The sequence below is a fragment of the Alternaria incomplexa genome, assembly GCF_024043165.1.
Source record: "Alternaria incomplexa strain BMP 0042 chromosome Unknown scaffold_15, whole genome shotgun sequence".
Taxonomy (NCBI): domain Eukaryota; kingdom Fungi; phylum Ascomycota; class Dothideomycetes; order Pleosporales; family Pleosporaceae; genus Alternaria; species Alternaria incomplexa.
In genome coordinates, this window is record NW_026249864.1 from 448,712 (window position 1) to 470,767 (window position 22,056).

A 22,056-nucleotide genomic window follows, 5' to 3' on the forward strand; every position below is an offset into this window, starting at 1 on the left:
TCGTGCGCGCGTGTAGGAGGTGCTTTGAGAGCGAGGACTGTGGCAAATTCGCTTGAAAAGGCTCCAGCCTACCCGGTGGTGCCAGTTTATGCCTATGATGCGAAACGCGCGTGGGTTCTGGAGCGTACGATGATGACGTTGAGCTTCTCATGGCGACATTATGGAAGGCTCGCGATTGCGTGCTGTCGTGTTACAATACGCATGTCTTTAGCCAATATACCAACCACCTGTTGTATTGAAAGAAGGCAAGTTAGGCATAATAAAGCTCCCTTCGCGCAATGATCGCGTGGATTAGGAGTGTTGGTGGATAAACGTCCAATGACGACCAGCTCAACGTCCCCAAATGCCAAGGGATGTCGGAACGCTGCTCGGAACGGCTTGGCCCGGCTTGCCCTCCCATTCATCTAAGCTGCACTCCAACGGCAAGAATCTTAGTAAGACTCGGACATTTCCCATATCAACCATGTATTTCCAAGCTTCTGACCCAGGCCTGAAGTATTCGCGATATTGGGAAACTTCACCGTCGCGGCACTGAAGCATGACGGCCGATCGCGGAGCTCGAGGCCTTGTCGCTGTAAGTCAATCTCCATCATCCCCAGCGCAACGAAACTGACTGGGTACCTAGATAACAGGCGCAAACGGAACAATAGGCTATGCCTGTGTGGTCTACGCGCTGCAGACTGGCTATCGAGTGCGGTGCATCGTGCGCCGCGCCTCCGCCATCGAAACGATCAAAACCGGGCCCTCTGTGCAGCCCTACCTCGACCTAATCGAATCCGTCGCCGTGCCAGACAATGCAGTCGGAGGAGCATACGATGAAGCTGTTGCGGGTGTCGACTATGTTGTGCACATAGCAGGAGCATGGCCGATGCTCCATCTGGATCCTGACAACGACATCTACCATCCATACATCAGGTCGACGAGGGGCTTGATAGAAGCAGGGCGGAAGTCTGGCACAGTGAAGAGGATGGTATTCACGCAGGCTGGAGCGGGGCTTGTTGACTCTGAAGACGGCGATACACTAGGTACGCGTATGGAACGCGTCTTGAACGGTACGTCTCTTTGCTTCTGCCCTCGCGCCTCACTTCATGCGTCTTGCTGACCGATACAGAGGCAGTTCAGGTCTCGCAAACATCCCTCGCATACCGACCCCCTCTCAAATCCCCTCATAACGCCTACTGCTCCGCAAAAGCCCAATGTATGACCTACCTCGCTGATCTCCAAGCTTCCCACGAGCTCCCCTTCTCTATCGCGCAAATCATACCCGGTACCGTCATCGGCCCTTCGGAGTTCTGCACAACGTCGGAGCAAGCGCGTGCGCACATGGATCGACAGAGCAAGGCATTGCTGTTCGATGATGTGGCACCACGGTATGCGTTTGGTTTCGTGCATGTGCAAGACTGCGCTCGCATTCATATCGAGGCGCTAGATGAGAGGGTTAGAGGCGAGGATCTGCCCAAGTGGTATGTTGCCGCTGGGACGGTGGAGGAGGGGACAGATGGGGACAAACTCTGGAACTCTGTGGCGGACATGATTGAGCGAGACTTTGCCAAGGAGGTCAAGACTGGGGTTGTCACACTGGGACGCCAGAAGGTGCCTATCAACATGCCATTTCGCGTCGAATCAAGCATGACGGAGAAGATGCTGCTGAATGGTGACAAGATCAGGGGGCTAGAGGATAGCGTGAGAGAGGTCGCGGAGTGGTATATCCAGCTTAAAAGAACAGAGGAGAAAGCAGATGTGTAAACTGGGACAATGTTGAGGACGAGTTGAATCCATCGAATCAGTCTGATGTCGTACGTCCTACCACTTGAAGCTTTCTTCAAAGTACTCCACCCCTCTAAAACCTTTATCCAACATCTGGACACTCGCTTTCCTAGCTTGATCCGCCATCAAAGCTGGTCCACAAGCCACAATCGCCAGACGTTGCTGGCCCGCATCTCTAGCAGCCTCTTGAACTGTTTCATGTACGTCAGGTCTGTGTGCCATGATTCTTACGCTCTTCAAGTCTTCGCCCAACACATCGTCTTTTGCCTCATCATCCCGAGTGACGTGCACTTCCATCTCGACTCTCTCATCACTCAACGAGCCTCTGAAGTCGCGGAGAACAGAAGTGAGGAACGCGTACTCGCGTACTGCCCATACAATCTTCACACTCCGTACACGTGATGTACTGGCCAGAACGTGGGCTAGGTGTGATAGCGGGACCGCGATACCCGTTCCACCGACTACGAACAGAATGTTTTGTGAACTGCGGAGAGGAACAGTGTGTCCATAAGGCCCTTCCACAAGGACACGGAGTCTTTTGGGATGTAAGAGACAATGTGACTTCAATCGGGACGTGAAGCCGTCGTAAGGTCGGACAAGGAACACCATGTTCGATGAGGCATCTGAGGCTTTAGACGAAAGGAGTGCATCCGACTCTGTGGTTGAGGCTGATGAAGTACGCGAGTGCTCCGGCCTCGCTGAAAGCGGCGATAGTGGCGTAGATGGAGGATTGTCCGTATCTTTTGAACTGTATGCCAACGTGAACGGATGGCTCTGATGTGCATAGAACAGATCATCCAACACGTGGATGTAGTAGTAAGAGCCAGGCCTTGGGGCTACTAAGCTCTTACTACTATCGACTTCCATACGCACGAGGTTACTGCTAGGGTCATAAGTAACCCTAGCCTTGGTACTCAGCGGGCTGCGGTTGAAAGCTAAGATTCGTGAGAGGCGCATGATCCGGTCAAAGACCCAGACACCAACGCATGGCCAGATGAATATGTTCCACTCGCCATTAGTGAAAATCTCAACATGGTAGTACATAGTCCAGAGGGTTGCGATTGAGAGCGCTATGTGCGTGACGAGGAAGAACTCGTAGTGCGCACGACGGATACCGTAGAACGAGAACGCCAAAAGACCGCACATGGCGATGGTTGACAGTTCGCCGTTCCAAAAGTAGTGCTTCGTCCAGTAGTTTAGGAAGGATGGCCATCCTCCGCGCTCCAGTATCATCAGCGTGTATCCCACACTGTGCACTACGGCTTGTACTGTGGCAACCCTTGCCGCCCACCGATGGAAAGCGTTGTAGGTACCGAAACCCCATCCAGTCACCCAGATCAAAAGATCATTGCGCATACCAAAGAGCCAGACGAGTGGGAAGTTCGCGAGCGATATGATTCCCGTACGATCCGATACAAAACGGAGGAATTGCACTGACTTCTTCGGCCAATAAAGGTTGCCTTCGGTGAGACGGTAGGAGCAGCTGCAGAGAACAACGTTGAGCGCGACAAAAAGAAAGATGGTAAGCGACTGGATCCGTGGTGGGATGGTACACCAGCCGTACGGTCGAGAACAACGATCACCAAAAGCGGCAGGTGTAGTAACGTATCGCCTGAGCCATGTTCGGAGGGAAACCAAGGGACTTCGAGGTCCAGAAATCCGGCCGGATTCGACTTCTGGGACTGTTTTGTATGACATGTGGCGCTGTTCACTGCGTAGAAGTGACAGTATACGCGTCGTTACACCAACGGCCACTACTACGAGCCAGAAGTAGTACATGTACCAGCTGTGGGTATTATATTAGCGAAGTTGCGCCTAGCGGGATACAGGCTCGACTTACCCATACACGAGATGGATCTCGTATTCCCAGAATGCCGCCTCCTGTACGCCACATTTAGCACTCCATAGTCTCTTTGGCCGTATAGGCAGAAACGTACCATGGTGGTAAAAGCTCGCCTTACAAGCTCATCACTTGGTATCACAACTTCATCAATGGTCGGAAACTTCAATGCCTTTTCAGCCGCCAGTCGCGTCACTCTGGCCTTGTCGTCAGGGGTCCATTGGTCCAGAACATCGCGAAAGGAAGGTAATGTAATGTTTGCGTGTGCTTCACACCAGGGTTTCTGGTTCTCGATCCATTTTTCTGTCTGGCCATCCTGTATGCAGAACTCGTCGAAGCACAGATACAGTGATGTGAGGCGTAATTCACTTTGGCATCCTCGGATCTTGCTCGAAAGCGAAGGGTCGGTGTCGTTGAAGGTTACATAGTTGACGCCGGTCTCACATGCCAAAGGGCAGTACTTTCCCGAGTACAAAGCATGTGATGCACCTGTAAGCGTGTACAGAATGATGGAGATGGATGAAGTGCGCATGAGTGGACGCGATGAGGTACAAGATGGGGCGACGCAAGCTCGGAGTCGGAGATTGGCGGGGTCGTGAAATCTTATCAGATGTCTACGCACGGGCCCGCGCTGGCATCAGGCGCGCTTCTTTCGCGTCAGCTGGGTTGTTGCTTCGAGCTTGCAGATGGCCAGTGTCTGTGAGCACAAAGTTTACGCAGCGGCCATACTCGCTGTCTTAACCCCCTGTGGCACCACGTCATGTCTCACACCGCCTCAAAGGCGACCTTTCTCTCTTTACCTATCGAGCTCCGCCTAGAGATTGTCGCATACGCGCTGGAACAATCTGACGCGGGACTCACGAAACACCACGAGTCCAATGAGGGACGAACTTGTTCTACGATAGATGAGAGGTACAAAGCTAGTACCAACCTTGCGATACGGCTGGTTTGCCGCCAGTTCAACGCTGAGTTCCGTCGCCTTGCCATCCACAGTACCCTCTTTGTGCTCGCCAGGAACTCCACACGAGTTGCCGCTCAGCAAGTCGAAGAGCTTCTACAAGATGTAAAGAAGTTGAGGATTCACTGCAACCATGAGACCATCGGGAAATGGTACGAGTACCCGTTGAACAGGCAATGTATGCATCTCGATGAGCTACAGTTTGTAATGCCACTCGACGACTCTGCCAACCGGACAGCCCTCGTGGGTCTGTTCAGACGTTTGCGCAACGTCAAACAAGTCAAGCTCCTCTTCCCGAATCATTGTCTTGCCAGAGAACCACATGGCTACATCAGATTACTCGGCGAGCTGCTCAAAGAAGACCATTTCCAGAGATACGATGCCCCGAACGCTCCGAATTTCGAATCTACATTTTGGGAGTGGAGCTTTGACAAAGAGTCTAGTTGGGCTGTTCTCATGGCTCGGGAACCTATGGCACTTATGCCGGAAGAGCATTACTTGCTGCTCATGAAGCCGAAGATCGAGTACATTATGGATTACATGGCATCATAGCACCAAAACGGTAATAGTCACTGTGCGACACAGCACATTCGCGCCGTTATGTGATGACGAGGGAGAACCGCATGGATCCATAGAGTATGCTACCAAACCAACGGATTTCAACATTGATTGACGAGCCAAAGATAGTGAGGGTGCCACGATTCGGCCCAAGGCTTTGACGCGTCTTCACGTGGTCTCCAACACAGCTGCATCCCCGAGTGCTACGTAAGACTAGAACATCAGCATGGCTTAGCGGCATGGTAGAGTCTGGTATTATAAATGTCGCTGTGCGGAAAGAGGCCACAGTCGCTTACTGGCATTTGAGTGTGGCAGCTTAGCAATCACGCTGCTTCGGAGGCCCAGGAGATCCGATGCGGCCCCCACTTGCCCAACGATGCACTTGACGCACTGCATCGCGCCTGCCTCACCCCCAAGCGCGACTGCTATAACAGCAGCCATGCCACGCCCTTCCAGACGCCGTCTATCCCCCATATCAATTCACCGTCCACCATGAGCGCTCCGAAGCCAATCCTCATTTCCGGCGCCGGCCTCGCCTCGCTCCTACTCGCCCGCTCGCTGCACCGTTCCAAGATCCCGTTCCTCGTCTTCGAACGCGACGCGTCCATCGTCTTCAGAGCGCAGGGTTATAGGTTGAGACTCTCGGCGCAGGGTCTGGACGCCATTGAGCAAGTGCTCGGTCCGGCAGGATTCAAGACATTCTACGACGCTTGCGGCAAAACTGGCGGGGCTGGATTCGCGGCAGTGAACCCGCTGACAGGCGAGACAATAGGTGGAGATGCTCCGAGCGTCAAGAGCGAGCCTTTGACCAGCAGAGACGGCAAGGTCGTTGGAGTGTCGCGCGGTGATATGCGCAAGCTGTTCATGGACGGCATCGAGGACCGTGTGGTTTGGAAACACCAGGTCGCAGCCTACGAGAGGACGGACAATGGTGTGCGACTAGTCTTCGCCGACGGTACCAAGTCCGAGGAGGGCTCTATGCTGATCGGTGGTGAGGGTGTTAAGAGTGCAGTCGCTGGTCAGCTGTCCAATGGGGCGATTAAAGTCTACGATCTCGGTTCCAGAGGAATACATGGACAAGCCCCGACAGCAGCCTTCAAGGCCTTGGGCGAAGGTGTCTTCCGCCTCGTCGACGATACATCACAGCCGAACGGTGGCAAGGTCTTCGTCATCACAAATGTACGCGCAGGCGACATGGACAAGCCCGACGTCAACTTCGGCTGGACCATGATCGGCTCTCCAGGCGTCATCAAAGCGCCGAACGACAATTACACGATTACTGGGCCGCCTGCTGCACAGATAGCAAAGGCACTTACATCGCACTGGCATGATCGTGTCAAGCTACTCTTCGATAACATGGCCGAGTCGGAAGCAGCTTTCTGGAAGATAACATGTTCGTCACCAGAAGGCGTACCGAAGTGGCCCAACGACCCTCGAGTCACTCTGGTTGGCGATGCGGTGCATGCCATGACGCCGGCAGGAGGCAACGGCGCAAACACAGCTGTGCGCGACTCGGCTTTGCTCGGTCGATTGATAGCCGAAGCCTGGGAGAGAGGCGATGGCGATAGATGGACGGGTGTCACAGAAGCATATGAAAAAGAGATGCGAATATACGCAACAGAGGCTGTCAAGGCTAGTTATGGGCAGGCTACAGGGCAATTCGGCATTGATCTTGATCTCAACACTGCGCCTACAATTAACGAATATGTCGCGCCAAACTGAGTATTCTTCGTTGCAGCAGACTGGTCATCAGTCCGAACAGGGTTTAGCGTCACTTTCCTATGAGACGGCATTAGGTCGTGTTGACGAATGATACGCATCATCTTCATCCTTACTTTTACGTGCGACTCACGGTCACTAACGATACAGGGTGTTCTGGCTGGACAATTGCAAGCCCCCAAGTCTGCCGCGGGACGAATGTCGCGTCCTCCGTTGCCGATTGTAGATTCCGCCGCAGAGCCACGACTCATGTGTAGCTTCCCCGCATCTCCATCAGGCCCACCCCCGACTTCAAAAAACCGGGCCATCCAGTACGTGCGAAATTCCCGATAACAATGGATTCGCCGCGACCACGCAAACGCCGTGCCATCAATGCATGCGTCAGTTGCCGAACGTCCAAAGTACGATGCGACGGGAACCGCCCTTGCCAACGATGTGACCGGAATGGCGCAACTTGCCAATACTTTGACGCCGTAAAGGACGAAAATGTGTTGCGGATCGAAAGGCTCGAGAATGAGATGGCTGCTCTTCGTGAACACATGCGTATCCAGCGACATCAAGACAAGAGTGTACGTAGGCCTGAAGACTACACTTGGATAAAAGAGGCAAATCCGAACACCTGGCGCCAATGTAGGCTCCAGGGTGTTCTGTTTCCTCCTTATTTGAGGTGGTGTCCTACGCGAACCAGCGGAAAGCTAGCTGACCATGATTATGAATGCAGTTACCCATGGAGGATGCGACTGGGACAGGGCCAGAAGTCGCACTCCGGTCTATGCCCAAGTGCAACGCCACTGCCGTTGACGCCGGTCTCATCACATGGGATCAAGCTGTCCACTGGTATCAAAGGTAGACAAACTCACTGCAATTCTCGAGCCCAGATCACTGATTCCACAAAGTTTCTTCTCGGGCAGTGTATGAAAGCCCCGTTTCACCTGGTGAACCATACTAAAAGCAATAGCAATACCTCGTGCCCATCTTTTGCGAGAGACATGACAACATCGCATCAGTGGCTTCACGCAGCCCCATTCTTTTTGACGCCATAGTCAGTATTGGATGTCGCGCCGCCGAAGGTTTCAACACCAGGATCTATCGTCAGTAGCATTCCCGCATGGACTGAATGTGAGACGAATGCTGACGTTATACACCCATTTCTAGGCCGCCTCCAGACTCGAGTCCGTGATCAATTTACCGACCTATTCATCAACACGAATACCCCTACAGTAGAGGATATACAGGCCATCGCACTGGTGGCTGCGTACTCGGAGAACGCGTTCGTTCTGGTGGCTATGGCCCTTCGCTTCGCCATCCAGCTTGGGCTACCTCATGTTGTCGATCAGCTCATCGCCAAAAGTCACGCACGTTCCGGGATCGTGACCGCCGATGAGCAAGAGCTTTACCGTCTATCTAGAGTTTGGCTTGGGATCTGCAATCTTGAACTCTTGTGAGTATCATGTTAGCCTGATCGGAGAGCGCTACTAAAAACACTCAAGTTTCTCTCTAGATGGCGGTAAACTGCCGGGCCTTTCTCTTCAAATGTCATCTCGAAAGATCAGATGTCTGTTAGCTCACCCAGAACGTACATCTACCGACATCCGCCTCCTCTCGCAAGTGGAGCTCAACATCATCCGCACGGAAGCTTATACAAAGATCATGGGCCAGAGTAATGACTATATGGGTCAACACAGCGAAGATCAACTCCGAACTACGGTAGATGAGGCTTGTGTTGAGCTGTCACTATGGCTCGATGAATGGACCAACATCGCTCTGACCGAGCCAGCGCCACATCAACGGACTCTTGCGTTGCAGAACTTATGTATACAGCAAGCTTGGGCGACGATGACTATGTACTTAAAGGCGGTAGGCTCTTCCGGAATCGAGAACATTGCGATCATGACCGACTTTCAGCGCGACTTCATACGCAAAGCCAAAGAGGCAGCGAATCGACATCTCCACTACATGCTTCAGTCATCGTCAACGCCAACTTCATCGCCGGTGTCTCATGCCTCGACTTCTGGCTCAACATACCTCAGCACTTTTCGCTGGACGCTCGATTATGTCTGGGCCAAGTGTGCGGTCTCAGTCTTGCTGGTCCTCAAGTTAGCCATTCTCCTCCGCGACCCGGTACCTTCGGTCATGGCGCTGCTCAGCGATGCGCATCGCGTACTGGAAGAGCTCAAGACTGTTACCGTCGGCCACATCGCATACTTTCAGATCTTGCAAACCAGCATCGAGAAGTGTGAAGCTGCTCTCCGAGAGTATGCTGCGGAACAGATACCCGACCAGGACTCTTCGATGGCGGGAGCCAGAAGCAGTGTAGCTGAAGACGAGTTCCAAGGTTACGTTCCCAGCGAGTTCGTCTTCGAGTGGGGTAAGTTTGGACTGTGGAAACGCTTGTGAAATCTATACTGACTTCGTACGTCCACCTCTGCAGACTTTCCTGGACTTAACCTAAAACATATGCCGCTCGGATGGCAAGACCTCTTTGTCAACATCGACAGCTTGTTCTAGACGAAAGGCATGCTTGGAAGGCAGGCTGCCGTATAAGAGCCGTGCATGGTGCGTGGATCCGAGGGTCAAGCATATCCTGGGAGTATCAACAGTGTTTACATGCACATGTCAATGGAGCAAATGTTGTATGTAAGTTCAGTGTATATTGTAACTAAGCTACAACTATCGGAAGTCATGTTTCAAGCGTCAACCCGTTGATCAATATACATAGATGAAGTCCTCGTTCTTGATGTCAGTCACATCATCGAACGCCTTGTCGCCCACACCGCTGGCTTGTGCGTTCTCAGCTCCCTCTGCATCACCCTCGCGCGCAGAACCCATGCTGGTATCAACGACAATGGCCGACTTCCCCATGCTCTCTCTTGTTGCCGCATGCTTTCGGTTCAGAAGCTTGATCCAGAACATTGCAAGCAGGATCAGGACGACGATCGCGATGAAGAGAGCGAGGTTGGCGCGGAGGCCTCGGTAGTAGTGTGGTTTTTCTGACGGTTTGAAGAGCTGTGGGCCGATGATGTTGCCGGCGCTGGCGCCGACGAAGAGGATACTTGTCGTTACTTTACGCTTCGTGTCGCCTCCTGTGTTTTGGCCTGACCAGCTATAGATCAAAGGTGAAATGCCGGGATAGAAAGACGTCAGCTGGAAGCACAGGGTTAGTAGGTTACATGTTTTGCGTTGCCACTACTTACGTAGTATCCGAGAAGAAGTACACCGCGATTCGAGTCGCCGCGGCCAACGACCATGAGGATGACGATGCCGGCGATTGGTGGTATACATAAGAGTATCAGCACGGGCGACTTCCGTTTCAGCCACGTGGCTAGCCAAGCTCCACCGCAGGTAGCTATAATCTGGATGACGCCGAAAGGCATGTTGAAGAGGATCGTAGCGAAGGGCCCAAACCCAAAACCTGATTTTCGAGCAATCAGTGGAGTTCAGACTTGCAGCTTGCAGGAACGTTGGACTTACTCTGGATGATCAGAGGCCCGAAAGCACTGATACCACCACTCGGGATGCTGATCGCTGTCAACATGGAAAACCAAAGCCATGTCTTGGGATCCATGAATGCCTCCAGTACGTGGTCCCACTTCCAGACACGAGATGCAACGCCCATCTGGTTCATACGCAGACGTTCGACAGCGACGAGCTTTTCGTGATCGTTGAAGAACTTGGCCTAAAGATTGGGGCACGAAGTCAGTACATCTCTCACATCAGCTCGTACAGGGAAACACTTGCCTCCATGGGTGAGTCGGGCATAAACAACCATACAAAGACCGAAACGACGACTGTGAGGAGACCACAGAAGAGAAAGATGATCTGGTATGAGTACAGAAGATTGGACTGAATGTGGCCCAAGCCGTAGCAGAGCAGACTGCCGAGGATGTTGACCATACCCAGCATGGCGTACCAAGCTGCGTTTCGGTTCGTTTGCTCGCCGCGCTTATACCACATCTGTACAACGGCGATGAAAGCAGGAGCTGGATGCGTTAGCGTGAGTCTTCGTGATGGCTTGAAGAGTTGGCTTACCAACGGCAGCTTCGAAAGCGCCCAACAAGAATCGCGTGGCCATCAGCCCGGCGAAGCTGCTGGCACCCGCCATTCCGCATAATATGCAGCCCCAGGTGAACACCATAACACCCATGAACTTCCCCATCCTGAGCTTGACCAGCAACACAGCCACTAGCGGCTGTGCCACTAGCTGCGCAATGTACACGATACTCCCAAGCCATGAGTATTGTTGACTGTTGGGATCGAGGTTCGCATCTTCGATGAGGCCAAAGACGGAAGCGTAGGATAACGTGGTCTTGTCGAGCGATTGGAGGAAATAGACGCTGAGTAGGATAGGCAAGATGACAAGATCAATCTTCTTCAAGACGCGTTTGTTCTCGGCAGATGTTACGACGATGCGTTCGTTCGAGGCGAGAAGTGCGGCGGCTTTGTCTTTGCCTTTGCCGTCCGTCGCATTGGCTGGCTTGTAAAGCGACTCCGTGGTTTCGACGTTGGGCTTGGACGCGGCGACGTCGTCGGTCACCTCCGGTTTCGACATGTTCAACAAGAAGACTACAATCAACCCAGGAAGAGTCTGAGATAATGCTGCAGTAGTAGGTCAATATGGCCCGACTGCACTTATACGCATCCCCACGGGGACCCCAGACGCTGATCTTGTCTCTCTTCGGGCTAGGTCTCGTAGCTACGGCCGAAGAAACCGGCAGCCAAGGATGGATGCCTTTAGCCTCGTGACGAGGGTACGCTCCTTCGGTTTTCTCCGATGGTACTTTCGGGCGAATTTCAATGGCCTGCCTTGCTATAAGTACAGTATGATTCATGATGCTCATGATACTTGGCAAGAAGACAGGCATTGCTAACTGTGAAAGCCGTTCTATATTCATCATGCCGATGCTTGAGCACGTCCCCAGCGGCTACCAAGCTGTTCCCGCAACGGCATCGTTTAACACGAGCGTTGAGTTGCAATCAAACTCGGGCTTTGTTTTCACGTTTGACGCTTTACGACCTGGACTTTTCCGAACGACTTTCACGTCGCCCAAGCACTTGTTGCCGCCACACCGAGCCACACCAGTACCGAGCAAGACCCTGGACGACACGACTGCGGCACGGGTATCATCAAGCACCACCTCAAAAGCATTCGCCGTCGATGGAGTCACTGCCAATGTGGATTGGGAAGGCGGTGTACCCATAGTATCACTTACGCTTCCTGGCCAAAAGACACCCATTCATACCGATCTGCCCAATCGCTCCTATGTTGCTGATGGGCCTGGGGTTTCGCACTACACACGCTACAATAATGGGACCCTTCACCTTGGACTTGGCGAGAAGCCAGCACCCATGGATTTATCGAATCGCCACTTCGTTCTCTCCGCCACCGACTCTTTCGGCTACGATGTTTACCGTACAGACCCGCTGTATAAGCACATTCCTCTCCTGATCAATTGCACGCCAGATGGCTGTGTTGGTATCTTCTCAACATCGCATGCCCGTGGCTTCTACTCTGTAAGAAGTACCGCTGTACACCTGCATCTGAGACACATACTGACCTCTTTTACCAGGTCGGCTCTGAGATGGATGGGATGTGGGGACGCTTCAAAGTCTATCGTCAAGACTATGGCGGCCTCGAGGAGTATCTCTTGGTCGGAAAGACACTACCGGATATTGTGCGCATCTACGCTGATCTTGTTGGCTATCCACTTCTGGTGCCGCGGTGGGCATTCGGTTACCTGGCCGGCGGTATGAAATACTCCATGACGGACGACCCACCTGCTAGTCAGAGCATGATGGAGTTTGCTGCCAAGCTCAAAGAACACGACATTCCATGCTCCGGCATGCAAATGTCATCTGGCTATACGGTCGCGGAGACAGAACCCAAGACGCGCAACGTGTTTACGTGGAACAAGCACCGGTTTCCTGATCCGAAAGGCTGGATCAATGCTTATCACAAGGAAGGCATTCGACTCATTGCAAACGTGAAGCCGTATGTATTGGGCAGCCATCCCGAGTATCAAAAGCTCAAAGACGCTGGCGCATTCTTTACGGATTCGTTGACACTCGCATCAGCTGAAGCGAGACTATGGAGCGCGGGTGGAGGTGAGAGTGGAGTCGGTGGCCATATCGACTTCACTTCCAAGGCTGGGTACCAGTGGTGGTACGACGGCATTCGCGAGCTGAAGCGTGTCGGCATTGACTGCATTTGGAACGACAACAACGAATACACTGTCCCACACGATGGCTGGCAGTGCGCGCTGGATGAGCCAGCCGTCACCCAAGAGCCCAAGAGCGACGACTATGGCCACAGCATCGGATTCTGGGGTCGCGCACTCAACACCGAACTGATGGGGAAATCTTCGCACGATGCAGCCTTGGAGATGGAACCTGCGCAACGCCCTTTCATCTTGACCCGAAGCGCCACAGCAGGAACGCTTCGATACTGTGCAAGTGCCTGGAGCGGAGACAATGTCACCTCTTGGCCAGGCATGAAAGGCGCCAACGCTCTGTCCCTCACCGCGGGCGTGTGTCTAATGCAATGCTACGGCCACGACATAGGCGGTTTCGAAGGCCCACAGCCCAGTCCCGAGCTTCTCGTCCGCTGGTGCCAGCAAGGCATCTACAGTCCGCGCTTCGCCATCAACTGCTTCAAAACGGGCAAAGACAACCGCGTCGGCGATGTGATCGAGCCTTGGATGTATCCCGAGGTGACTAGCATAATCCGCGACACGATCAAGCGCCGCTACGAACTCATTCCCTATCTCTACTCGCTAGCGCTGCATTCTCACATGACCGCCACGCCACCGCAGCGTTGGACTGGATGGGGATATGAGAGTGATCCAGAGATTTGGACCAACAAGACACTTACCGATGGCGAAACACAGTACTGGCTTGGTGATGCACTACTGGTCGGTGGTGTCTTCACTCCTGGTGCCGAGACTGCTAGCATGTACCTTCCCAAGGACGCTTCAGACCCTGATGCCGCGTTTCTGGACCTGAACAACAACCCACAAACGTATTACAGCGCGGGACAGTGGGTTGATGTTGCATCGCACTGGCAGTCCAGCATTCCTGTCTTGGCGAAAGTTGGAAGCGCGATACCTGTTGGACGAGCGGAACAAGTCCTCTCTGTAGGCGAAACAAACAACCCGGCGAACCTGCCCCTGGACGATTACCGTGGGGTGGAGATCTTCCCTCCAAAGGCTTCTTCCAACGGTAAAGTCTACACGTCTACTTGGTACGAAGACGACGGTGTTTCGCCGCCGCCAGCCAGGATCTCCGTCTTTACAGTATCCTTCGAGTCAACGGCCACGCAGGTACTGGTGCGATATGAGGAGAAATTGCAAGATGGCTTCGTCCCGCATTGGAAGGACCTGGAGGTTGTCCTGCCGAGGGGCGATGAGAGAAGTGTTGTCTTCAATGGCGCAGATGCGGAGAAGACGGGAACTGACAAGTTGGGGAGAGGGAGGTGGAAGGGTAGTGTTGGAGGGAGGAAATAAGCGTTGATTGCAGCTAGCACAAATTGAGCTGCGGATATTTCATATGTACCCGCTTGTGCCGCTCTGTGATTAGACCCTGATGGTTTTGCCCCGCTAGACACGACACCGCATTTTGGCGGCCGATCACGGCAAATGCAAGGACCGGTGTATAGATGTAGGTTATAGATGCCATTCACAAATCAGATCATAAGACGTTTATCTGAAGCGTTTGCCATCCAACTAGAAAGCCTTCCTAGCTCAGTGGTAGAGCGCGTCACTAGTAATGACGAGGTCGTCAGTGAGTAGCACCCCCATTCGAAGCACGTAGGAGACGACGACGCTGACGTGCCTTGAAGGTTCAATTCTGGCGGAAGGCAACTACGGCAGCAGGCAGACGCCATTCCTTTTTGCTTGTGTTGTCCTGGGGTTCTGTTGGGAAGCATGCTCTTTTTTGCGGCATTGTGGTGGTGGAGGGGCAAAGTGGGGCTTATGCGTCTTCATCCTTCTATTGCTTATGCGACAACATGAAAAGCAGGATATTGAACAATCACAGACGACGGGAACAGTCTTCTCCGACCCCTAGCTGCAACGGCGTCTCTCACAGCAGGCATGCGACAATGTCCCCAACGTCCAGTCATGGCACGACCCGTTGTCTCCTTTCCACCACCATGGACGTTTCTAATTCCCTCTACGATGCCTTCACCCAAACCTTCCCATCTCTAACCCCAAGACGGTGAACTCTAACAAACTCACGCTCTGCTTCGTCTCCCCTACGCTTACCAACAACAACAGTACCAGAACTCGTCGTCGGCTTCTCAGCACCAGGTTCCTTCTGCTCTTCAAGCCACGGATACCACGCCCTGACAAAATTGACATCACCCACCGACGGCGCCGTATCAATCTGAATCGCCCATGTGGACCCAAAGCGCGCGGCAACAAGCGGACAAACACTGATATCGTTCTTTTCCCAGCAATTAGAGTCCGCGGCATACGCATTCGAAGGATAAATCATGATGGAGCCGAGGTCAAAGGGGCCTTCGTCCATGATGGGAGCGTAGATGCTGTTGAAAGCGGCGTTCTTGATGTACTGTGCACCAGCTTCGAAGTTGAATTCGTTCGCAAAACCTTGCTCGGTGCAGAGGCGCTCTGCGGCGTCTTGGTGGCCGGCGACGCTGGCGGCGATGAGGGCGTCTTTGTAGCCTACTAGTTTGTCGCAGCGGAAAAGAACGTTTTCGTCGCGGTCAAACCGGCAGTGCTCGTGAGCCATGCCGAGGACGTGGCCGATCTGGCTCTCGTGTCAGCGGACTTGGAGACGAGGGGTGTTCGACCGGCAACGTAGAGACTTACTTCGTGGGCTACCCGATGTGGCTCGGTGCTTTTTGAGCCCATGACCATGTAATGACGGCCAGCGGTATCTTTGCGATGATCATACCCAATGCTAGCGTATGGCGCTTCTTCTTCTGCCCCAAGGTGTATTGCAAGAGCGTCCGCGCTCACCTTTGGGTTCCACGTCCAAGGCTCTTTCTTGTTCTTGTAGTCATCGAGGTAGCAGGTCGGATACATTCTCTCATTTCTATCCTCGTTGCCGTCATGAATTTCCATCCATCCGAGGCAATGGCCGTTCGCAGCACTGGCTGGTGTCTTGATGGCGTCGGCCCATATCTTGAACCCCTTCTGGAGTGGACAACCAAGTTCCGCTTTGGCCTTGGCGGTCGCAAAGCAATATCGAAGGAGACGAATCCGGCCCTTCTTAGGGATGCTGATGGGAGGCCAAGGTTGCGCGATACCAAATTTGAAGCGATTCATGTTACCCTCCTGGGGGCCGATAGAGCCAGGGTCGAGTGCGTCAGTTTCGGATCCGGTTCGACAGTACCGATTCGTGGAGGCCAGTACCAATGCAAGAACCCTAACAACAGGAGAAATAACAAGGCCAAACGCATCGCGTTGATTCCTGGTAGGCGGGCAGATGAGATTGTTTCTAGATGTAGCGGTAATGGTCGTAATGTTCAGGTTGATTCATCTCCATATTCAAGTCGACTAGGGATATGATTCAGCGTAGACGCTAGGGTCACGACTCCACAAGAAGTGAATCTGCAGCTGCGTAGAGAATCACTTCAGGTCAAGATGTCAGGTAGAAGGTTGATCGCGTGCGTACACAATAGGGTCCGTGCGAACGGCTGCACTACCACATCGCATGACAAGATCGGGGAGTAAGACCTCAAATGGTAGAGTGCGTGAAATGTTCTAGAACAAGTAGTCGGGCATCTCAAGCTATGTTGATAAAGGAAACACCGGGTGCAACGATGAAGGCTTTGAACCAATCCTGTGAACATTTTGAATGAATGATTCCATGTATGCTCTACGCTTGCCATGTGATACCGCGTCATCTACGAAGACATGCCATGTAACGCCAGTCTAAATGCAGTATATGCTTGTGAAAATGAACTGAAAGTGAAGGGAAAGATCGCTGAATGATAATGAGGGTATGACGCTATGCAAGAAACAAAGAAGGGAAATGTAATGCCGCTAGGACTTAGATCTCACGTCCTTTCTTTTCCTGATGCTCCAATTCTTTGACGTACTTGACGAAAGTCTTCTTGTGAACCTACTTGCAGTTAGTATTGCTCAATCTCAACTTCTGACGTGATACGTACCAGACCAGCGTACTTGCCATCCCTGAGCACGCATATATATCGTAGTCCGAGCTTTACAAAGCATTCGTATACCAAGTCCATCGGTGAGTGAACATCCAATGCAACAGGTGCTGGGTCAATATATGGAGTGAAATCACTTGGATCATAGGCTTCTTGCTCTTCTTCGTCTTGGGGCTCACGCCCTGCAGCCCAATCAACTCGCGGTGACATGAGGCAAAGCGTGTTCTCTTCGTTCTCCAGCTTATCGAGCGCAAACTCTAGATCTGGTGCAGGAATGAGGCCAACAAGAACGCCGTTTTTGATGATGGACAGGCCGCCGTCCAGTTCACCTATCATTTGTAGTCCACGTTGCTTTGCACGCAGCTCGACTGCAGGAATGAGCGCGTCTTCTGAGATGTCGATGATATGATCCTGTCTCTTCCCAGTAGTGATGTCGCCAAGCTCGGATGTGAAGATGGGCCGAACTTTGTTATCGAGGAATGGATACGAGTTCATGTCTGTGAGCAGGTCGTAGATACTGAGCGGTTCAATGGCATCCGCCACCCATTTGGCGACCAGAATGCCGAGAGAGAAAGGGAGTACGTGATCCAGACTACCCGTGAGCTCGAACAAGATGACGGCCAGTGTGATACTGAGACGAGTGACGCCGGTCATCGTTGCTCCAGCAGCCACTAACGCGTACACTCCAGGAACGACGCATGAACCTGGCGGACCATCAGGCGAACACTCTCCGAAGACGCCCAGATGATTGAAGCGTAGAGCAGCAAGTTGAACAGTGTGGCCGATAAAGCGCCCGGCGAGACCACCTACGACCATGGAAGGTACATAGATACCGGCTGGGACCTTGATACCAAAGGTGACGACAGTCAGAAGAGCTTTGATGACAAATGCGAAGAACAAGGTTTTGAGTACGCTCGGAATATGCTCGAGAGTCGGACAGAGACCGTCGCCGGTGTCAGTGTACGTGTCGCACGGACTTGCCAGTTCGAACAAGAGTTCGGTGACGGGAAGTTTGGTGTATCGGTTCCAGAAACTGATCAAACCAGTCACAAGCGCAACCAGGAAGACCTCAAGGAGCGGATGCTTCTTGATAACGGGTATGCGACGGAATGTTCGTGCCCAGATGCGAGATGCTTTGATGAACAATGCGCCGAGAACACCGCCCACAGCGCCGGTGAAGACAAAGGTCGCAAGTTCAAAAAACTTCCAGTCTAGATGATAACGAACCTCGAAAAGCACGATCTTCTTGGTGCCGTATGGATCCAGGAATTTAAGAGATAACGCAGCCGCCTATAAGGGATTAGCAAGGTCGAGAGGAGAGACTAGCGACTTACGATGCAGCAAAAAAAGGTTCTGAAGAGCGTCTTGGACGGAAAGTAGTAGCTCACTTCCTCCAGACTGAAGAGCACTCCGCCAATCGGAGCGCCGAAAGCTACGGCAACACCACTAGCGGCACTAGCGCTGAGAATCTCCCTGCGTTTGCCGTCGTTGTTGCTATACTTTGAGAATATACGACAAGCAATGTTTCCTATGCAAGTCGCAATGTGCACGTATGGGCCCTCCTTACCGAGACTGAGGCCCGATGCAACACTGAGGATCAGAGCCAGCGTCTTGACGAGCAGTGTGCGTACACCCAGATAACCGTGGAGAACGAAACCACTGAGGATGACCTTGACTTCGGCTACACCACTGCCAGCAGCGGAGTAGTAGACCATGGGTGGCCGTGCCTGGACTTCCTGGAACCTTGACTCTGGGCTGATGCTGCGCTTGCGGTCTTCTTCCTCTGCCTGATCAGAGTATCTCCGGACTTCTGCTCCGAGGTTTTCGTCGAGTGTGGACAGTGAGATGGCTGAAGGGATGACTGTTTTTGTGGTGAGCGTGAGCAGACACGAGGCCATGGAGAGCAAGATGACGGAGAGGACGAAAAAGCCATATTGGGTCTGGACGACGTCCAGCCTGTCATTGCGGACCGCCTCGGACCACTTGAGCCAGTTGTCGCATATCGAGGCACCTTGGCAGCACGCCTTGCGGCTCTTGTTCCAGCCGGTAGTGCAATAGCCCTGCTTCAGATCGAACAGCGTGGTCTCGGTGGTGTTGACGAAGTAGGCGCACACGGCAGTGAGCACGCCGATTAGGGCTACCAGAATCCAGCCCTGCGCACCGTCGAACCAAGCGGCGAGGCGGCCTCTGATGTCCTTTCGGCTCCGCAGGGCCTTGACGCGGTAGGCGTCGGCGATGTTGTCGTGGACCCAGTCGGTCGACGTGAACTGATCGTACCACACGCGGTTGTCCTGGAAGAAGGAGGCCTTTGCGGAGTGCATGCTCTGCTCGAGGCCCGCCCCCCGCTCGCCCAGGGCATTGACGAGGCGCTGGCTGAAGGTGTGGCCGCCGGTGAGGGAGCCCCGGCGGCTCCGCATGCGCGAGCTGGTGGGCAGCTGGCTGTTGTTGCGCGTCATGCCCGGGCGAGGGGTGCCCGGGGAGGTGGCGGGCAGGCTCTTGTAGGACCTGGCACCCCGCAGATGGGGCACTCCTAGCAGGGCGGTCCGCTCGTTGACGCTGCCCGTCGACCTCGTGAGGTCCGTGTCCGAGGCACGCATCGGGCGCTGGGCGCTGAAGGTGAGCGTGGGCGACGTGGGCGTGGTGCTGCTGAAGGTGTCGTCGCGCTCGCGCTGTTCGGCGGCGTAGTCATCGTCGGCGTCGTAGTCGTCGACGCTGTGGTACGACTGCATCGACTTGGGCATGGCGAGGGCGGTGGGTAGGGAGGCAGCAGCTACAATCGGGGCAGGGGCGGTCTATTAGTGTCGAGGGCAGCCAGAGACATGTCGCCGAGCAGAGGCCGCTATCATGGTCATCCGGAAAACGATGGCGGTGTCACGATGGATATGTTATGGCTGGGCACCATGGCTGCTCCCCACTATGCCGCGGATCCCTCCAGGATGCGTTGTTGTCCTGTGTCCGGGGCGAGATAGGCTCCGCCGCGGGTCCGCCAGCTGTTTCAGACAGGCTTGCGTGTGCAGGGCGGCCAGGCGAACAAAGCAGCAAAAGCAGCAGCTCGAGCAACTCCAGCAATCAGCGGTGCGCAGCCCTCGGAGGCTGACCTCAGGTGTCTCACCACCGCAAAGGGCGGTAGGCGCGTCCCATGTGATTATTGGGGTGCACCCGTGGACGCGATGGTGACGGAACGCAGGGCAAACGGAAGGTGCTAACCCTACACGGAGAAGGCGCGATGCCGTAGCCGCCAATCGCAGCCCCCACCCCCACCACTACACACTGACGTGCGTCTCGCGGTCGGGAGAATTGGGGGGTAGAGGCTGCCAATCTGTCGTTTCTTATCCGCCCGCGCATCCATCTGCTGCTGAGCCGCTGATCTGAAGATACAGACGACGCAACTCGGGAAAGCCGGTTTCGGAACACCGGGATTTCGCCGAGCGAGATATCCAAGGTACTAGCAGACATTCCGGAAGGTCTGACGACGATCGTGCCTACATCTCTCTAAAAGCATTCAAGATGGTGAGTCCTGCTGGACATTGAGTGCCATTGGGACTGCGTGCTGATGACTGTAGCCTGCTCTCTATGAACAGTTCTTCCTCTTCGGAGACAGCATAACCCAGGACTCCTTCTCCCAGGAGCGAGGCTTTGCCTTCTCTGCAGCCCTTCAAGCTGGTCAGTCCAAATATCATCATGTCTCCCGATTACTACCCCATGCAAAACATCTCTTCGTGAAGCTTCCATGGCGGCCATTGGCTCGGGCCACTGTAAAAGGCACTAATGATTCCAACAGCATACATCAGGCGACTGGATGTAGTCAACCGCGGCTTCAGGTTATGACGTCCTACCCTCACGACCGCACCGACAACTAACACCATGACAGTGGGTACAACACCCGCCAAGCTCTCCAGATACTGCCCGCCATCGTGCCCCCGCCGGATCAGGCTAAGATTCGGTTCATGGTAAGACGTGTCCATGCTAGATGCAGCCCTGACTGACCATACAGACCATCTTCTTCGGCGCCAACGACTCATCGTTACCAGATGCGCCAAACAAGCAGCATATTCCTCTTGATGAGTTCACCAAGAACCTAATGGACATTATGTCCCATCCGCAGATCAAAGCTCACGACCCTCGTATCATCCTGGTGGCTCCTCCCCCAATCAACGAGCATCTGTGGTGGCCAAGAGACCAGTCGAACGGATATGCTAGCGTGACGCGCCTGGCGGGTGCGACCAAAACATATGCCGATGCAGTCGTTCAACTTGGCGCCGAGCTTGGCCTGCCTGTCGTAAATCTCTGGAAAGCCTTCATGGCGAGGACGGACTTCAAAGCAGATATTTGGAAGCTGGGCGATGATCTACCGGGCTCTTTAGATGTCTCGCAGAATGACGCCCTCGTGGAGCTTATGTACGATGGTAAGGGTTTCGCAAAACCTTCCTGTTTCCTCGCCATGCTAACTGCACGTTTCAGGGCTTCACTTGAACCCAGCAGGATACGAGATTTTCTACCAGGAGTTGATCAAGGTCATCGCAGAGCAGTGGCCGGATCAAGTAAGTTCTGACTGTATGAAATGCATATGAGGTAGATACTGACTTCGTGCCTCCACTTTTGCAGTCGCCTGAGAAGCTGCCTATGGTACTGCCGCCGTGGAACGATCAGGAAGCGTGGAAATAGTGGGAGAGTGCTCAGTCTTCTTCGATTTAGCGCAAAAGTGGTAGACATGATGGATGTGGGCAAGCTTGATTTCAGCTGCGCGATCAAGCGGGGCTCTGGGGAAGTCGTGTCCAATCGGGCGAGGGTGCATAACTCCGGCAGCTTGTGGTTAGCAGCGTCACTCGACGAACCTCAGCTCAGCATCGCGTCAACAGGACGCAAGAATACACCAGCAGTCAGATTTTCCTGTTCCTATTTCCTTTCCTGTTCAAACCTTTCTGGGACACTGTACATTATCTCGCTCCCTCTAGCGCCGTCTCGGGAACCGCCTGATCTTCGGCAAAGACCGCTGTTGCGACCATCGTACCTTCTGCTCCAGTAGTCCAACTAATCACACCACCCAACACCCAACGCCTGCTGTCTGAGATAGTAGCACGG

The 22,056-nt window shown here is 53.7% G+C and overlaps 10 protein-coding genes and 1 non-coding gene across 11 annotated transcripts; 7 read left to right on the top strand and 4 right to left on the bottom strand.

Annotated features, from left to right (window-relative positions):
* Positions 1 to 538: 538 nt before the first annotated feature.
* Positions 539 to 1,746, top strand: J4E90_009219 (uncharacterized protein; the record flags this gene model as incomplete). The annotated part of the gene is made up of 3 exons (XM_051438739.1): positions 539 to 574; positions 626 to 1,052; positions 1,112 to 1,746. 3 exons carry the CDS (start codon positions 539 to 541, stop codon positions 1,744 to 1,746), a joined length of 1,098 nt encoding a protein of 365 aa, XP_051287402.1.
* A 57-nt stretch (positions 1,747 to 1,803) lies between these two features.
* On the bottom strand, positions 1,804 to 4,139 carry J4E90_009220 (uncharacterized protein; the record flags this gene model as incomplete). The annotated part of the gene is made up of 3 exons (XM_051438740.1): positions 1,804 to 3,553; positions 3,608 to 3,648; positions 3,705 to 4,139. The coding sequence occupies 3 exons, from the start codon at positions 4,137 to 4,139 to the stop codon at positions 1,804 to 1,806; spliced, it is 2,226 nt and encodes a 741-aa protein (XP_051287403.1).
* A 228-nt stretch (positions 4,140 to 4,367) lies between these two features.
* On the top strand, positions 4,368 to 5,117 carry J4E90_009221 (uncharacterized protein; the record flags this gene model as incomplete). The annotated part of the gene is made up of 1 exon (XM_051438741.1): positions 4,368 to 5,117. The coding sequence occupies one exon, from the start codon at positions 4,368 to 4,370 to the stop codon at positions 5,115 to 5,117; it is 750 nt and encodes a 249-aa protein (XP_051287404.1).
* A 498-nt stretch (positions 5,118 to 5,615) lies between these two features.
* J4E90_009222 (uncharacterized protein) lies at positions 5,616 to 6,845 on the top strand (the record flags this gene model as incomplete). The annotated part of the gene is made up of 1 exon (XM_051438742.1): positions 5,616 to 6,845. One exon carries the CDS (start codon positions 5,616 to 5,618, stop codon positions 6,843 to 6,845), a length of 1,230 nt encoding a protein of 409 aa, XP_051287405.1.
* A 769-nt stretch (positions 6,846 to 7,614) lies between these two features.
* Positions 7,615 to 9,350, top strand: J4E90_009223 (uncharacterized protein; the record flags this gene model as incomplete). The annotated part of the gene is made up of 5 exons (XM_051438743.1): positions 7,615 to 7,688; positions 7,890 to 7,933; positions 7,998 to 8,283; positions 8,333 to 9,210; positions 9,274 to 9,350. The coding sequence occupies 5 exons, from the start codon at positions 7,615 to 7,617 to the stop codon at positions 9,348 to 9,350; spliced, it is 1,359 nt and encodes a 452-aa protein (XP_051287406.1).
* A 198-nt stretch (positions 9,351 to 9,548) lies between these two features.
* J4E90_009224 (uncharacterized protein) lies at positions 9,549 to 11,391 on the bottom strand (the record flags this gene model as incomplete). The annotated part of the gene is made up of 5 exons (XM_051438744.1): positions 9,549 to 9,986; positions 10,037 to 10,254; positions 10,314 to 10,518; positions 10,581 to 10,822; positions 10,872 to 11,391. 5 exons carry the CDS (start codon positions 11,389 to 11,391, stop codon positions 9,549 to 9,551), a joined length of 1,623 nt encoding a protein of 540 aa, XP_051287407.1.
* A 344-nt stretch (positions 11,392 to 11,735) lies between these two features.
* Positions 11,736 to 14,341, top strand: J4E90_009225 (uncharacterized protein; the record flags this gene model as incomplete). The annotated part of the gene is made up of 2 exons (XM_051438745.1): positions 11,736 to 12,353; positions 12,410 to 14,341. The coding sequence occupies 2 exons, from the start codon at positions 11,736 to 11,738 to the stop codon at positions 14,339 to 14,341; spliced, it is 2,550 nt and encodes an 849-aa protein (XP_051287408.1).
* A 226-nt stretch (positions 14,342 to 14,567) lies between these two features.
* On the top strand, positions 14,568 to 14,697 carry J4E90_009226. The gene has a single exon. It is a non-coding gene; the product is annotated as a tRNA-Thr (tRNA).
* Positions 14,698 to 15,008: 311 nt separating this feature from the next.
* On the bottom strand, positions 15,009 to 16,126 carry J4E90_009227 (uncharacterized protein; the record flags this gene model as incomplete). The annotated part of the gene is made up of 2 exons (XM_051438746.1): positions 15,009 to 15,605; positions 15,818 to 16,126. 2 exons carry the CDS (start codon positions 16,124 to 16,126, stop codon positions 15,009 to 15,011), a joined length of 906 nt encoding a protein of 301 aa, XP_051287409.1.
* Positions 16,127 to 16,853: 727 nt separating this feature from the next.
* J4E90_009228 (uncharacterized protein) lies at positions 16,854 to 19,715 on the bottom strand (the record flags this gene model as incomplete). The annotated part of the gene is made up of 3 exons (XM_051438747.1): positions 16,854 to 16,925; positions 16,975 to 18,264; positions 18,309 to 19,715. The coding sequence occupies 3 exons, from the start codon at positions 19,713 to 19,715 to the stop codon at positions 16,854 to 16,856; spliced, it is 2,769 nt and encodes a 922-aa protein (XP_051287410.1).
* Positions 19,716 to 20,481: 766 nt separating this feature from the next.
* Positions 20,482 to 21,639, top strand: J4E90_009229 (uncharacterized protein; the record flags this gene model as incomplete). The annotated part of the gene is made up of 7 exons (XM_051438748.1): positions 20,482 to 20,484; positions 20,538 to 20,637; positions 20,756 to 20,795; positions 20,846 to 20,924; positions 20,969 to 21,380; positions 21,436 to 21,515; positions 21,580 to 21,639. 7 exons carry the CDS (start codon positions 20,482 to 20,484, stop codon positions 21,637 to 21,639), a joined length of 774 nt encoding a protein of 257 aa, XP_051287411.1.
* Positions 21,640 to 22,056: the final 417 nt, after the last annotated feature.